Below are 17,155 nucleotides of genomic sequence, written 5' to 3'. Positions count from 1 at the left end.
TTTATACTCACAGCCACGATCCGCTTCATTGCCTCCAGCTTCAGGGAGTCTTTGTTGCTGTCAAGCATCTCCTTCAAGTCATCATGTCTGAGGGAGGAAAAACACTGAAAATTAGCTCGCTTCTTTGTTTTAGCCGCACACAAAACAGAAGAATACTCTGATTACCGAGTCCTCAAACAAGAAACACAGACCTGTTTTACAATTTCCATCAAATGCTCAAATTGTACCAAAGTCTGCAAGAGTGACCCAGACACTATACTATTTGAAGTGTGAAATGCAGCTTCAAAACCTATGAGCCCCATTGAGCTCATTAAAAGAAGGGGTAATTGGAAAGTGCCATAATCCATCAAACGTGTTGACCTCTCAGAGAAATTATAGATATTTTAGCAGGAATGGGGGAATAAACATTTCTCCATCAGAAGATGTGGCTATTAGTATCATACAAGCTCACTTCTTTATTATTTAGATCTCAATAACCATCCATTGTGGGAACAGAGATTCCAGTGCTGAAATGAGTCAATAGACAGAAAATAAGTCAGCAAATGTTGTCTGATCAACATAATCAATCTGATTATCAACCAATTGTTTAATCATTCATCCAGCACACATGTAAAACATGTCCATGTTCCAGCTCCCTTTTTCTAATGTATTTCTACTTCTTCTTTTACATCATTGTATACTGAATATCTTTGAGAAACACACTGTTTGTATATTCTGGCATTTGATCAAATGAATTGTCAGAATCACCTGCATCACCTGAGTTGAGGAGTAACTGTCATCATCCATAACTGATTACCTGCTTGTGGTAATGTGCTATATAAATAAGCATGTACTGTCTTATTAACACAAAGGGTTATGGGAATGATATTACTGTAGTTTTGCAGGATTTGGTTATTAACCAAAGTATTAGACAATGTAAAATTTAGACCTGTTGTTGGCACCAGATGACAATTGAGGGCATCACTAAAGTTATTAGGATTCATCCTCTGGGCACCGTAAACTAGGGCTGCACGATATGTGTAAAATATCCGATCTGCGATATCGTCTATAAATATTGCAAAAAAACGATATTACCTGCGATAAATAAACAGATATTAAAGTGTTCTCAGTTCTGCATTTCTGCTGCTTTCAGTATTCTACAAAAACACAACAAATTGGTTGTTGAATTTAAAACAAGTAAAAGGAAATCATTTACAACATTCTTTTATGGAGCAAATTGAACATTGAATTGAATATAAAAGGCACCACTAAATAAAAAAATGACTAATAAATGAATAAAAGTGCAGTTTTCCCCCGATATTTTCTGTCATTTAACACAAAAAAAAAAATCTCTGAGTGTCTTTTGCGATATGTCGCAGCCTTTCGCGATATGGTTATTGCACCAGTTGATATTGCGATGACGATAAAAGGATATATTGTGAAGCCCTACCGTGAATATCTATCCAATAGCTACAGAGATAGACAAGAAATATAGATATATAGAGAAATATAAATATTTCAGTCTGGACTGTAAAAAGTTGGCGAAAAGTTTCATTTCTCAAAGAAAGGTATCAAAAAAAAGAGTATATGTTGTTGTTTTCCTATTTTATGAAGACAGCTGTCATTTCTATCTACATAAGTTTACTGGAACTGGAACTGTTCATCCGTCCTCCCTGTCAGATACGATGGGAACAGACTAGCTACCTCACACATGAGAAGCAGGATCCTTTGAATGGATTTGAGTGGATCTAAGCCGACATCTCCACTTTGCTGCAACACAAACACACAAAAACAACACCGACAGTTTCTACAAAACCTGCCAGGAAGGGACCTGCAAACAGCAACAGTGCAGACAGGATCAATGCTACAGCTGCCAAGATAAAGATGCCCGCCTAATTAAATGTTGAAATACTGATCGATGACATCTGTTTTGCTTCTCTCTTTTGTCAAGTAACAGAAGACAACAATTACTTCTCCTTTTTCTAGTTCATAAAAACCTTGGGCTTTACTAAACATTGTATATTGTTACATTTTGGAAGAAACAGAAGACCTGAAGGATACTGACTTTAAAGCAACACGTTACGTTTGATTAAACATAAAAGTTTTGATATGTGTACACCCATATACGTTTACAACCACTCGATTTATATCGACTGTATATTGACCATGTATAGAAATTGTGCCTCTAAGATAACATCGAAGAAACCCCGAAAATATTAAATCATTCAATGTGAATCAGTTACACTGAAATAAAGCTTGTTAAGGCGTTTGACAAGGTGTAAAAAAAAAAGGGTTGTACATAATTTATTTGTTTGTTCACAGAGACAATAAACATCGCTGTAAATGTTGAATCTTTTGTGGACAGTACACACTTTTCTATTATATTAATCTCAGACAGATAACAACAGTGTTTTAACAGATCATAACTTGGATATTTGAAATGTATCACCACTACCTTCTTACTTCACAAAACTGTAGTTTCCATGTGAAGTGTGTGTTGCCAACAAAACCTTAAACTCAAATCTACCAATCAGGAAACGTATACTAACTGAAAGAGTCAAATATTAAACTTGGGTGGGTTAAGGTTAGTGGTGGGCGAGTCGATTAAATGGCTGCAGAGCTGCACATTTCCTCCAACTAGTTTCCAAGGCAACAAATGATGCAATGCAAGGAAGTTAAGTGATTTTCTGCCATCCTGCACTGTCCTTGTTGCATCTGGCTGAAGGTCTGTGCTGCTGAGCTGTGATCTACTCCATGCCACTCACACTGACATACGACAGGTGTTACGAGGAGGATACAATGCAACTCAGACAGTGCTATATTATATAAATACGTTGATTAGGCTACCTAGGTTTTTTTGTCTGTTATTAGGAGGATATTTCATACAAACAATTTTAGTAGTGGCAGGAAGAACAGACTGGTTTTGGTGCAGATAGCATCACCACGTGTTTACAAAGTACTTGACATCATGATTTGCTGTATTCTTAAACCTTATCAAATGTGTATTTTGAAGCTGATCTATATCCAGATGCGGATTTTAAATGAGTAAAATAACAAATTCAGAAGATTATGGAGCTTATACAGTACATGTATGTTCTCTGAGTGCTGATCTTGAGAGTTTACTCAAATGTAAATACTCTAAACTGCCCATTCTGATTTGGAAATGGATTTTAATTTAGTTAAATCATTTAGTTTTTACTTTACATCTTTGTTCTAAATGCAATGAAAACCACATGTACTTCAAACACACTGAAACCAACACTACAAATTACTTTCCAAACTATTTAATCCAACTGACATTTTTACATCATTCCTCAGTATGAGTGGGAGGCTGTTAGGGTATACTTCATATTTCATCTGTTTTGGTGGTGTGACAGCATTGAATGGAGGCCTTGCAATCTGTTATGAAGTGGCCGCCGCATAACAAGTTTAACGTGTGTGTGTGTGTGTGTGTGCGTGCGTGCGTGCGTGCGTGCGTGCGTGCGTGTGTGTGTGCGTGCGTGCGCGTGTGTGTGCGTGTGTGTGTTTCTGTGTGCTAAAAAGTTCTGCTTTAATCTCCATCAAGCATCAAAGTGTTAATAATTCCATTGCATGAATTATATTCACTCCGTCACACACTTCAAAACCTAAATTCATCAAAGTCAAATTAAAACCTGACAGTATCTATAAAATGCTGTTTGTGACGGGTTATTTCTGGATGCGTGCGGTGAGATGACGCTGGTTTCTTGGTTACAAATATGTGGCGGTGTCTCAAAGCAACTTAAAAAATGAACTCTAACACAATGCAAAGATAACTTTGCCCAAAGCACTGAAAGGCTAGACATGAGGCGAAGTAACACTAATGCTGATTTCCAGGAGAAAATGAAGGTTCTTTTTATCCCTGTGAAATTGTGATGATGGGTCGCGGCTTCTGGCCATGACTCCATAAAAATCTCGTTTTTTATCAACTCTCTTTATTACAGCCTTCGTCCACTTCCTTCGATGTCAACTTCTAAACCTGAAATGTTTTTTTTTTGTATTTTTAAAGGGACAAAGCATTAAAGAAAAAAAGTCAAACCCAAAACACCTAAAAAAGCAGCTAGTGGTGATGTCTTATATTTCTATGCCAGATTTATTATTTGGTATTTTTCTTATTCCTGTGAATAACTGGACTGGAGCGTTCTGGATTCCATTAATCACATCTAAACATCTAAATAAAAACAGACTGTTTAGCAAATGTCCACCCTTCCTTCTTCGAATTTGCCCCCACACTTTACCAAATATGGTAAATAAAATATTCGGATGAGCATGAAAAACGTTGAAGTTCCTTGTTAACAAGGCATGTATATTGTTTACCATGTTCACAATCTAGTTTAGATCTTAGCATGCTAACATTTGCTAGCACTGAACACAAAGGTACAGTTTAGTCTGGGAAGTTAGATAATTTAGTCATAAAAAAGTTAGCTGTTTATTTTCTATTTCTATTGATATATATTTCTCTATTCTAGTGTTTATATGTGCATTTACTGTGTGTTTATGTACTTTATTGGGACCAATAAAGTACATCCATCCATTGATAATTTTGGTTACATTAACATATTTAACTAATGATGCAGCTAAATGAAAACTTTCGGGTCTACCGAGGTATTCATTCATCCTGACGGGAAACATGATTGTCTTGTCATGAAAGCTTTATAACAGTGGCGCTAGAGGAAAAGTCAGGGGATCACCAAAGTCATTAGAGGGATTCATCCTCTGGGCATCATGAATATCTGTAGCAAATTTCACTACAATGCATCTAATATTCTTGAAATTTCAGTCTGGACCAAAGACACTGTCATCCCTAGAGCCACACCAATACTGGGGCTAAAAATCAACAGTATCTCACCGAATGGTAGGCATTACAGTTTGCACACTGCTGCTGCTGCTACTACATGATGTCGTTCTGACCTTGTTCTTTGTATGCTCCCCCTCTCACTCCCTTTCCCTTCATGTCAAAAGCACACATCATTCCTCTGGCAGGTATCAACAGGCATTCTAGGAAATCGGAAACTAAATTATGACTTAAAGGCCAACTTAGGTAAAAATACAGCAGGCACTTTCAATGTTTTTACCCGCCAATATGAGTAGAGAAACTTACCGACCATAGCCTACATTTGTTTTGCAGCTTGTGTCAATTTACCACCTTGATCAACATAATTTATTAAAACCAGACATGAAAATATTGTATACATTTGCTGTCAAACATTAAACCTGTCAAAGGGGAATTATCAGCAATGTGCAACCACAGACATATTAGACATGCATTATTAGTAAAAGCCGTAGTGTTAGTAGTAGTGGCACATAGGTTGCTTAAAAACAGAGCAATGACATTATGATTAAAGGAAAAGATAGAGGAAAAAGTAATTTTACAACAATTTAACAGCCTATATAGAAAAGAAAAGCACATGTCTTTTACCATTTTAGACACTAAAAGCCTTCTTTCCTACTTCCTTTTTTATCTGCCAAAGCATATGATATATTGGGCCAACAGAAAGATTGAATGGCTCAATGAATTCAAAAGTGAGAAGTTGTAAATGGAGTCCCAGGTACTGTACAGTCTATCTGCTGGACCATGATGTATTTTAACAAACTATAAATGCCACCTCAGTGACTTATCTTAGAAATAAAGCCTCATCTTGAGTACCTGAAACGACCCTCTGACTGGTTTTATACTGCTCATGCCGAAAGGGCCCACAGTAATTCTACACCAACACTGGTTCTCTTATTTCTCTGGGATTTTGTCCCGTCCCTGACGAACAACAGCTGAATTTACAAACAGCTCTGAATTATTTAACCCGCTGTGGTACAACAGAGTACAGCCGATCAGGTTACCTGGCACCAAAGCCAAGAGATCAGCACGACTCTTCAGCTGGAAAGTCTCCATGGAAGTAGGCTGCCAATGTTCAATGATACAACTTCAGACGCAATGTCATGTTGTTCACCAAGAACAGAGCTCTGCACGACAGCAGCAACATTAGAAAGGAGCGGATGTGAAAATGTATTTGCATGAATCAGAGGAAACTGCGGAGTCGCAGCGTGCATTTATTTTACATAGTTTTGCATAAGCCGACTTTGTCAGCTGAGACTTTTGAAAGTTTCTTGTTTTTTTCTTGGTGTAAAATAGTCTTGGCTTCAGTAAAGCTCTCATCCTGTAAAATGAGAATAATCTATCGGTACGACCCAATAAAATCCAGAAGTGAAATTATAGTAATATATTTCCAAAGAGAACCTCTTTTGATGTTCGTTTGAAAGGTTTGAAGTCTGAGTAATTAAAGAGTACAGCAGCTTCTATGGCCTTTGCATGGAATCTAGGGCTGAAACTAACCATTATTTTCATTTCTCAACGACCTACCTGGTTAAATAAAGGTTAAATAAAAAAATTAAATAAAAAGTTATCTATAGACTGGAGCTGAAACAGGACAGAACATAAAAAAGTGTTTAGCAAATCAATTAATTGTTTGAGTCAAAATACTAAACATTTCCTGCTTTAAGATTCTCCAATGTGAGGATTTTCTTTTCATCATATATTGTAAACTGAATGTCTTTGGGTTTTGGACTGTTGGTCGGAGAAAAGACATTTGGAAATGTGATCTTGGACTCCGTGAGATGAGATGGGCATTTTCAGTATTTTTCTGACATTTTATAGACAGGCAACTAGTCGATTAATCCAGTAAATAATCTGCAGATTAAAATAATTGTTAGTTGCCCTAAAGTCGATACACTCTTTACACTTTTTAACTGTAAACTGTCTTGGGCGGCGCTGAGTGCCGGACGGAGCAACGGTGCCGCTGCAAAATAGCCTCGGAAAGGAACTTGTTTTGGTTGAACACGTGTACGTTCAAAGACTGTTTTAGTCGTGCAACAGAAAACTCAGATTGGACAGATGGTCTAGCTAGCTGTCTGGATTTACCCTGCAGCGATCTGAGGAGCAGTTAACCATAGTCCTCAGAAATCCACCGGAGTTTAAAATGCCAACACAAAGAAAGAGGAAGGTGACGGACATCCGGCTGAATATTGGGGAAATCCGGCGGAATTTCCGGTGGCACCAGAACAATCCCAGAAATAAAACGTCATCGATATAGATTAATTGTCTTACGACCCTGAAGACATATCTTGCGTTGGGGGGTACCGACAACTGACTTGCTCTCTTATTATTCTGCTATGCCCATTGTAATCTGCCCTAAAAGGTAAGCAGCTAAACTAACAACAAAGTGAAAACAATTTTTTAATTTTCCATTGAAATAAATAAATAAAAATGCCCTAACATATATACATAACTGTAGCGTGAAAGGTTAAACAGGTTTGTATTCTCCTGGATTTTCCTACCGCAAAGGCTGAGATAGGAAACTTCCACCACCTCCACCACCTTCCTCCAGTGGTGCCCGTTCCTCGCGGTCTCCTCCTCCTCCTCCTCCTCCTCCTCCTCCTCCTCCTCCTCCTCCTCCTGTACCTCCAGATCGGAGGTGGCACAGCTCATCAGACTGCAGGGCGCTGTACCAGGTCTGTTGCCCGCCGTCGGGGGTCAGCACGGGGCTCTTGTCCTCCTCCTGGCCCTGGCCCTGGACCTGGCTCTGTACCGACTTCACCATGTTCACTGCGTTCACCGGCAGCTGCTGCAGCAGCTTTTGCATGGTGGTCATGCTTGGAACTTAGGCTTGAGAGCAACCTGTAGAATCCCCACGTAGATGAAGTGGAAAGACTGCAGTATTTCCTTCAGCTACTCCTCGGTCGGTGTTTAATCAGCTGGACGAGCCTATGGAATTCTCCAGATATTCCTCAGAGTTTTCACACAGAAAAGAGCAGCTTCAGTTAGATTCTGTGTTATAAATACTCCTTCCCTCTGAGGTTTCGTTTATCCAATGTGGACATTTCTTTCAAAAAAATGATGCAACAAGCCTCTTCAGAAGTGCTCCAGGGCCTCTTCTTCCCAACGGTGACAAGGTTGATATACTTTGCCTCCTGAGTGCTGTAATCCAAATCCACCAGAAACCAAGTGCACTGTAGGTTTTTTTTCTTCTCTTCTGTCGCTGCTGAGTCTGTACGCATCCAGTGAAGCAGCAAACATCAGCTGCTCAGTAAATGGATGCTCGGCAGAGAGGGGCGTTGAGTTTTATTTGCCTCTCCTCTCGCTGCTTCCTGCTGCTGCACCGGCCTCTCTCTTTCTGTGTGTATACAACATGTCCACATATACGTTTCTGAGCTCTCTAACAATGACACAGCCTCTCCCATCTCTTGCCACGTTATCACTCCCCCCCTTCACGCTTGTCTTCTTTGCTCCGCCTCTTCACATTAATGCTTCTTGCTCCACGTTAACTCCTTACTCTATCACATCTTTCTTCAGTCGACTTACTGCCAACAAACGTTTTCTGATCGCCGACATATGTTTTGAAATATTCCTCACTACTCTTGTTCATTATGTTTAAAATGTCCATGTCCTATTCATTTTTAATATTCTGTGAGGGGCCTTTTTTTTCCTCGTCTTACATGACTCAGCTTTCTTGGCAGAGTCGTGATGAGGACATCTCTGTCTCTCTCTCTCTTTCTTTCCCTCTCCCACTCATTTCTTTTTGGCCCCAATGAAAATAACTGCCTCGAAGCACAATTCACATATGCTCTCCCTGTGATCTGTAACAGCTCAGTCAGGATTTGCTGACATTTGCTAAAGACTAATACGATTTTTAACCTGGGATGTCACCAGGAAAAATACATGCCTGGGGCTGCAGCAATTGCAGTGAACTACACTGACAGTGATGACAACCTGGGTATTGTTTTCTAATGCTGTAAAAACTGATGCAATGTTGGATATAATAATAATAATAATAAATTTAATTTGTATAGAGCTTTCCATGGATTCAAAGTGGCTTGAATACAGCGAGAATGTCTTCCTTCAGCTGCATATTTGATGGTTTAACAAGTTGAGAGTCTTTGATCTCTTTGTTCTCAATTCAGGAGGAACATGTTCTAGTGTAAATGATCTCCATCTAAATAAAAAACATCACAGTCATTATTTAAAAGAGCCTAAGAAGATACAGGTCTGTAAATCTCAAGATTTACAGACTGCTGCCAGTTATTATTTAAAAGCATTTTTTTTCTCTCCTCTTCTTGTTAAAACTTGTATGTTTGATTTTGGGTGACATGCGGTGATATCATATTCTCTAAATGAAGGAGGCTTACAGTAAAAGGGCTATATGAAGGCTTACATTAAAGGTCCCATGGCATGAAAATTTCACTTTATGAGGTTTTTTAACATTAATATGAGTTCCCCCAGCCTGCCTATGGTCCCCCAGTGGCTAGAAATGGCGATAGGTGTAAACCGAGCCCTGGGTATCCTGTTCTGCCTTTGAGAAAATGAAAGCTCAGATGGGCCAATCAGGAATCTTCCCTTTATGACGTCATAAGGGGAAAGGTTACCTCCCCTTTCTATGCTTTGCCCGCCCAGAGAATTTGGCCCGCCCATGAGAACGAGAGAGACATCATGGCTTGCAAATGAGCGAAGCATGGCAGTTGGTCAAGGCCACACCCCCACCCTCCACCTTGCCCCCCCTCTCTCCTCCTCAATAGCATTTAAAGCTACAGACACAGAAATGGCACATCCTAAGTAAAGCTCATTGTGGGACTGGCTCTAGTGGCTGTAATTCTGCACCAAGGCTGAATTTCGGGAAAGAGACTTCAGATACAGTATTAGGGGACCACTAAGGTCTATATAAAACCATCCAAAAAGCAGCATGTCATAGGACCTTTAATTAATACATTTCTAAGTCCTGAAGCTGGATAACTCCTTATTCATGTGGTATTTTTATAAAGCAATAGTTCGATATTTTGGGAAATTTGCTGTCATGCTGAGATTTAGATGAGATAATTACTACCACTCTCACGTCTGTTTGCTAAATGAAAAGGCGACATCCAGCAGCTGGTTAATTTAGCTAAGCATAAAGGCTGGAAACAGGGGAAAAAATTGCTAGCCTGGCTCTGTCTACAGGAAACACAATCTGCCTACCAACAGCTGTAAAGTTTGAAGGGCCAAGAAACTCCAAAACAACATATGTTGTCTTTGGCATGGCTAATGGTGAGATGTAATGACAGAAATGTAAAAGTCACACAAAACAAACAACTAAACCAGCCAAAGAATGCCCACAGCCATCACATGTGAAGTAGGAAATCAAACTATTTTGACATTTGATTTAATGGCTTGAGAAAACACTGTGTTGCAGAGCCCCACAACAGAAAAAATCTCTTATTCAACTTACAATAGCCATTTCACACTGAAGGACCGTCCTGTAAATACCTTTTAAAAGCGGAGGAAATGTGTTTATAATAACACATGGGAGATTAATATGGTTTGAGGACTGAACTGAAGAAAAATCTCACAGATGTCGTGTTTCCAAGGAGATGACAGTGAAGGGCAAGTCAGTGCTTTGACTGTCATGTTTACAGACAAACTAGTTAATCTACCTTCACTGAGGAGATACAACACCAACGCCCACACTACACTTGAATCAACTAATGAAGGCAGAATTTATTCACAAGTAGTTTAAAACTAATGACAAACATTTGCCAAATAGCTTTAAGCCTAACTCTCCCCCTGCAAATCCAAAGCTCACAGTTCACAGCTACAAATTACATTTACCATCTATAAACAGTGAGCTCCCTCTGCTGATGATTTATGGTGAAGCAGTGGTGTTTATCAGTGAAGCTTGCAACAGTGAGGGCAATGCAAACAGTAATACAAGCAATGGTAATACACGTTTCCAAACTGAGATACATACACAGAGAACAGGTATAAAAGAAAACAGGCGAGGTGTATGTACTGTATATCCAACAGAGGGTGCATACAGTATAACTCACGACACATCAGGCAATGATGAGTCATATGAATATATTTAGTAGTATTAGTCAGCATACAGTAGCTAGTAGTAGAGCTGCAAAGATGAATTGATTAGTTGTCAACCATTAAAGTAATCGCCAACTGTTTTGATAATCGATTAATCAGTTTGAGTCATTTTCTTTAATGAAAATAATTATCTGATTCCAGCGTCTTCAATATGAATATTTTCTAGTTTCTTCACTCCTCTGTGAGAGGAAACTGAATATCTTTGAGTTGTGGACATGAAAAGACATTTGAGGACGTCATCTTGGCCCCCTGATCATTATTTTCTGTCATTTTACAGATCAAACAACCAATCGATTAATCGAGAAAGCAATCGACAGGTTAATCGACAATGAAAATAAATGTTAGTTGCAGCCCTAGTTGGTAGCAGGGTTTTTCTTACAGGTGTTATTAATGTAATTAATAATGACTGCATGACATTTAGGTGAGCGAGCTCACAGGCTTTGGTATTGTTCATGCTCTCTGGCATGACTTACTGGGATGCGTAATGGGCCTGAGCCATCGTTAATGAAATTGAAAAGCCTTTTGCCTAATAAAAGAACATAAACAAAGTTGAAAAGCGTGTTTTTTAATGATTCATGTTTAGTTTGGATTCTACACATAATATTCTTTATTTTAAACAAATAAATGTGACTAATGTGCTGCATTTTCTGCAAATTCGTGTTTCAGGTAGTTTGTCTAATCTACAGTATTATAAATCATGCCATATTATTAATATCATAGTTAAGCTAAGGACTCCCTGCAGTTTGCCTACAGGGCAAACAGGTCGGCGGATGATGCTGTCAACATGGGACTGCAATACATCCTGCACTACCTCGACTCCCCAGGGACGTATGCCAGGGTCCTGTTTGTGGACTTCAGCTCAGCGTTCAACACCATCATCCCTGAACTCCTACATCAGAAGCTCACCCAGTTCTCAGTGCCTGCCGCCACCTGTCAGTGGATCATCAGCTTCCTGAATGACAGCAGGCAGCAGCATGTCAGACTGGGGAGCATCTCATCCAAAACCCGGTCTATCAGCACTGGCGCCCCACTTTCTACTCAGCCATCATTCAGTCTGTCATCTGCACCTCCATCACTGTCTGGTTTGGGTCAGCCACCAAACGGGATAGGGCCAGACTGCAACGGACAATTAGGGCTGCAGAGAGGATCATTGGACCTGACCTTCCCTCCATCCAGGACCTGCACCGGTCCAGGGTCAGGAAAAGGGCAGCAAAACTCTCTGCAGACCGCTCACATCCTGGTCACAAACTGTTCAACCTCCTTCCCTCTGGTAGGCGATACAGGCCACTGTTCGCCAAAACCAGCCGACACAGAGACAGTTTCTTTCCCCAAGCAGTCACTCTGTTGAACACTCAGAAATAGCCCCCACCTTTACACTGAACAAAGTCAATCAACACTGTTCTGCTCATCTACCTCATGTCTATTTCAATCCTACAATTACAATATTGTTATTAATATATTACCATTGCACTGATATGCCTTGCACTGTACTCATAGTTAACTCCTAAAATCTCAGTCAATTGACCGTTATTGCACTATTCCCTCCCTCTGTTTTGTATATTTTCTGTAAAATTGTAAATTCTATTGTATTGTTATACTGTACACTATTTTTTTTTATATTCTTACCGTCAACTCTGTTTTTATTCTTAATATGTTAAGTGTTCCTGTAACGCCCTGCAGTGCCCTGCTGTGACATGAACTACTACGACTACTATTTGTAGTCACTGTTCCATTATCTTTATTGTGACTATTATTGCCACTGTTCATCACATCCCCGACACCGTCAAACACCGCCTACCAAGAGTCCGGGTCTGCCGAAAGGGAGTTTTTCCTCGCCACTGTCGCACTAAATGCTTGCTCTTGGGGGAATTACTAGAATTGTTGGGGCTTTGTAAACTATAGAGTGTGGTCTAGACCTACTCTATCTGTAAAGTGTCTCGAGATAACTCTTGTTATGATTTGATACTATAAATAAAATTGAATTAATTTGAATTGAATTGAAGATTAGCGGAGTCAAATTCCTTGTTTGTCTACGCAAACCTGGCCAATAAAGCTGATTCTGATTCTGATTCCGATTTAACGTCATCCAGCCGCTCAAAAAACAGATTCTGGTCAAAGGGGCGTTGTTGTTCAGAAACAAACACCTGCATATCATACCCCTGTGGTTCCTCGCTCCAAGCTCCTCTGAGAGCCTCCTCTCACAGGCGAGGGGAGGCCTATTTCAACCTGAGCAGAGGTCTAATTGTGGTGGAATTTCCAGAAACACCATGTTGTGGTAAGACTAGGCAAGGGGAAAAAAACGTAGGTAAGATCAGGTTACCCCCAGGTCACAGGTCAGAGGATGAGAAGATCTATTCAACCATACTCCAACACCAAGCCTGTCCTGTGTATGAATGTCTGTGTGTCTTAGAGATTGAGGGAGTCTAGGCTGCTTCATGATAAGGTAATGTTGTGTTTCAGAACAGTCTCCTTTTGAAGGGTGGCGGAAACAGCTGTAAAGGGGCCTCGCTCACTCATACCTTAGCCTATTTCCCAGAGAGAGAGAGAGAGAGAGAGAGAGACAGACTGAACTAGCAACACAACTCAATTTGGGTGAGCCTCTGTGTTTGCGGTGCCTATGTTATGGTGCCATCAATATCTTTGCATAACCCAAACTTTACAGCTTCAGCATGAGATATATGCCTCTTGAAAATAATTTGAGACGGCACTACAAGACACTACACTGTGGTTAAACAGTACTGCTTAATCCTAATTCTCCTCGATGGAGATTTCATTAAATGTTTCTGTGTAATTCATCAAAGTCTCCAGAACCTTCTTCACGTATCCAGAGTTGTGCTGCTTCTGAGTTTTTCCATGACACTAATTAACCGGAATAAGTGAAAACACCTGTGCAGGTGGCAGGGCCTTTAACATATGACGATGATACATAGGATCCTGTATGTCATCACATTAAGCTGTGTGACTAAATGTACCAAAGTGTACAATGTAGTACTATATTTGACTATTTCAAAACAGTATGTTATCAAAGCATACACAAAGTCCAGAGGTCTTCCCTGTGGGTCCATCTTCTCAAAGGGCCTTTTACAAACACGGAAGACATTTTGACATGTCACAGTGTAAATAATAAAATGAATGATGCCTACATTGACAAGTCAAGTCAAAATGTCTGCTGTGAAAAAGGTGTAAGGTGTAACCAGGATGCACTGAAAAAAAGAAAAGAAAAAAAGCTTCCCTATAGCTGTTTGTAACTTCTATTCTACATGTCTGTGTGCAAAAGCTGCTCCAATAAAGGTCCAACTTGGGATGGCTAGCCGGACTTGAATCCTCAGCCCAAGTACTGTCTCAGAAGTTAGCCTATAAAGTATAAATGTAATTTCTTATCTAAACGAATAGCATTGTTTTCCACAACTCACCTGCAACAGCATAGCCCCATTTAGAGATGGTCCGATACCATTTTTTGCTTCCTGATACCGATTCCGATACCTGAACTTGCGTATCGGCCGATACCGAGTACCGATCTGATACCAGTGTGTCATATATGTTATTATGTTTTAACAACTATATACTACTATCCCTGTATGGATGTGATATGATTTCTATCTTTGTTGTCGGTCTGGCTCAGGTTAAACTCTTTGTGAAACATGAATGCCACAGAACATTCTTTTATTATCCAGTTTGACAGTCAGTTATAACAGAAAAAGAACATAAATAAACTACTTTAACGTATTTTTTCTTTAGGGCTTTATTACGTAGTATCGGATCGGTGTATAAACTCCAGTACTTCCCGATACCGATACCAGCGTTTTAGGCAGTATCGGAGCCAATACCGATACTGGTATCGGTATCGGAACATCTCTAGCCCCATTTACACCAAATTACTCTTTCACAATCCACTTAAGAATGCAAAGAGAAGATAACATTGTTGTTTGCAGAGACTTGCACACAAAATTTAACTATTAACCTAGCAATCATTCATAATAGTAAAATGATGTCTGATAACACCTTTCTGTATCTTGCTCACTCACTGTAAGTCACTTTAGGTACGCTGTTGCATTAATATTAAGTTCCTGCACTGTCGGCTGGTATACCGAGAACAATCCTCCTGTGTGCAAAAAGAAATATGTTCCTGGAAGAACAATTTGTCCCAATGCAGGACGACAAACCGACAAATCCTACAAAATGACAAATCTGGTGATGCAGTTTGTTTGTTTTTGACACTGCTCCTATTGCCCCAATTAATAATTTAGCAGTTTTTGATCAGTGCAACTGTAGTTAGCACAATGATGATTTGGCATAGAGTTACCTGTTAAAAACTCACACCTCAAAGTGTGAATTGCAGTCATGTCCTTAGAAACCAATTCAACTTGAAGCATGAACATATGGATGTTAAAGCTTTTTAGTGGGTTTCAAGACATATTTTAAAACAGCTTTTAGAGGGTTTCAGGGTGAGATATAATATAACAGGCTTCCTGTTTGTTTTATTTATGTCTAGTATTTGCTATGCCACTAGTTTGCATGGTTACGTAATGTGCTCACCTTGGATTATCATTATTATTAAGAGCTATGAATCGATTAGTTGATGCAAAATAATCAGCCTCACAAAATTCAGTATCAGTTGTAAAAAAAAAAAAAAAAAATGTTGTTTGTATTAAACAAGCATTTTAAAGAAGTAATCTTCGGCTGTGGAAACTTGAGTCTGGCATTTCTTACTTTTTTATGTCATTTTAAGACCAAACTAAACAAGATATTCTTCTTCTTAGTATTGTGACTGTCTAGCCACTGTACTTTGTAGCCTAGATGGAAACAATTTTTAAAGGACACAACTGGGACCCTTAATAAGAACAAGGACAAAGTCAGAAAAACATTAAGCAAGGTCTCACTTGTTTATGATCAGTTATTTTTCACTCACGACTGATACTGTAAGTAACCTATCTCAGGTCATTATAGACCAGTTCCTGTATCTGACATGATCAGACTGAGCTGTGCTCTGCGCGCTGTCCAGCAGGGGTGGTGCTGAAAAAGCTGGAGCTGAGGCCTGGCATCCTCTTAGACAGGCCTTTTACATCTCACCTCACAAAACGTACAATAAATACAAACACCCCGAACCTAAAAACACACATATGGCCTATATAAATATATATTATAAGTCAGCACCCGCCTTGAACCATCGTTTGTCGCTGCTGCCTGAACTACCAAATCACGGTGAGAGATTCACGACCAGAAAAAAAGAAAAGCAGACACCGCTATTAAATCACGGACCTAATAGCAAACAAGTTCAGTTTGAGGTTTCTATTTTGCATTTCAACATTTCAACAAGCACTTTCTACGCATCTTAACAGACAGGAAACCACATCCACACTGCATCTCCGCCGCCATAGCTGCACCGGTATACCCCCACAATATAACAAATAAAAACGGCGTCAAGCGGCACCGAGGCAGGTGGCTTCGTACCTTTTGTAGTCGGAGGAGAAAATCCCTCCGCTCGCCGGGTCGTGACCATATTCAGGCTCCCCGACGCTAGACGAGCCCCCTTTCTCGTCGTTGAAAGCGGAGTTGGCGGACATTGCCGTGGCTTTCTGTTATTTTTTTTCTCTCTCGCCCTCACAGAGCAGCGATGGGGATTTAGTGCAGAGGGCAGCAGGATATACGGCTCTTAAAGGCGCACAGACACACGGCCGTTATCTCTGAGATGCTCGGTGCATAGGGGGATGATGGGTGGAAGAGGAGGGGGGAGGCATGATGCTCTGGGCACGTGATGTATTACAGGTTAGTAAACCTAAAACCCGGAAGTGGTAGAGAAGTAGTCATGTAGGCATATTAGCAAAGAAATAATAAAAAATGAATAAATTAAAAAAATAAAAATAAAAATGTAGGAATATTAGCCTAAGTAGTAGTATTCCTCCAGGTTTCCTCAAGATTCCTTCACCAGATTTCCAATGTTGTTGTTTTTTACCCACAGGCAGAGTAACTATTACTCAAGTTGGCTACTTTTTATTATGATTTTTTTTTTTTTTAATTATTTTAATTTTATGATGCTTTCATTTGGCTTATTTTGTCTTCTCGTTTTATTGTTATGGCTTGATCGACTTAAATTGTTTGTTTTTATTGTTATTGTTTTTGTGTGGACCCCAGGAAGACCAGCGACCACTTTGTCGAAGCTAATGGGGATCCAAATTCTACTTACCACCATTTTTCAGGTACTTGTACTTTGCTCGAGTATTTTCAATTTTATGCTTTATATAGGCCTACTTCCACTCCACTACA

The 17,155-nt window shown here is 39.7% G+C and overlaps 1 protein-coding gene across 8 annotated transcripts in view; it reads right to left on the bottom strand.

Annotated features, from left to right (window-relative positions):
• Positions 1-16,581, bottom strand: part of ap3b2 (adaptor related protein complex 3 subunit beta 2) — a 50,586-nt gene extending 34,005 nt beyond the window's left edge. For 4 of the 8 annotated variants that reach the window (XM_078256663.1, XM_078256666.1, XM_078256664.1 and 1 more), the window contains exons 1-2: positions 16,343-16,581; positions 12-87 (exon numbers count right to left, since the gene is read on the bottom strand). In XM_078256663.1, coding sequence (XP_078112789.1) covers positions 12-87; positions 16,343-16,455 — 189 coding nt within the window. In that variant the 5' untranslated portion in view covers positions 16,456-16,581. Of the gene's footprint in view, positions 1-11; positions 88-5,832; positions 5,943-7,326; positions 7,408-16,342 lie in introns of those variants that run through there. The other 4 variants (XM_078256660.1, XM_078256662.1, XM_078256661.1 and 1 more) reach the window with 2 other exon arrangements.
• Positions 16,582-17,155: the final 574 nt, after the last annotated feature.

This window comes from Sander vitreus, chromosome 8, assembly GCF_031162955.1.
Source record: "Sander vitreus isolate 19-12246 chromosome 8, sanVit1, whole genome shotgun sequence".
Classification (NCBI taxonomy): Eukaryota; Metazoa; Chordata; class Actinopteri; order Perciformes; family Percidae; genus Sander; species Sander vitreus.
Note: the sequence above shows the minus strand (reverse complement) of the source record. Positions and strands in the feature narration are given on the sequence as shown.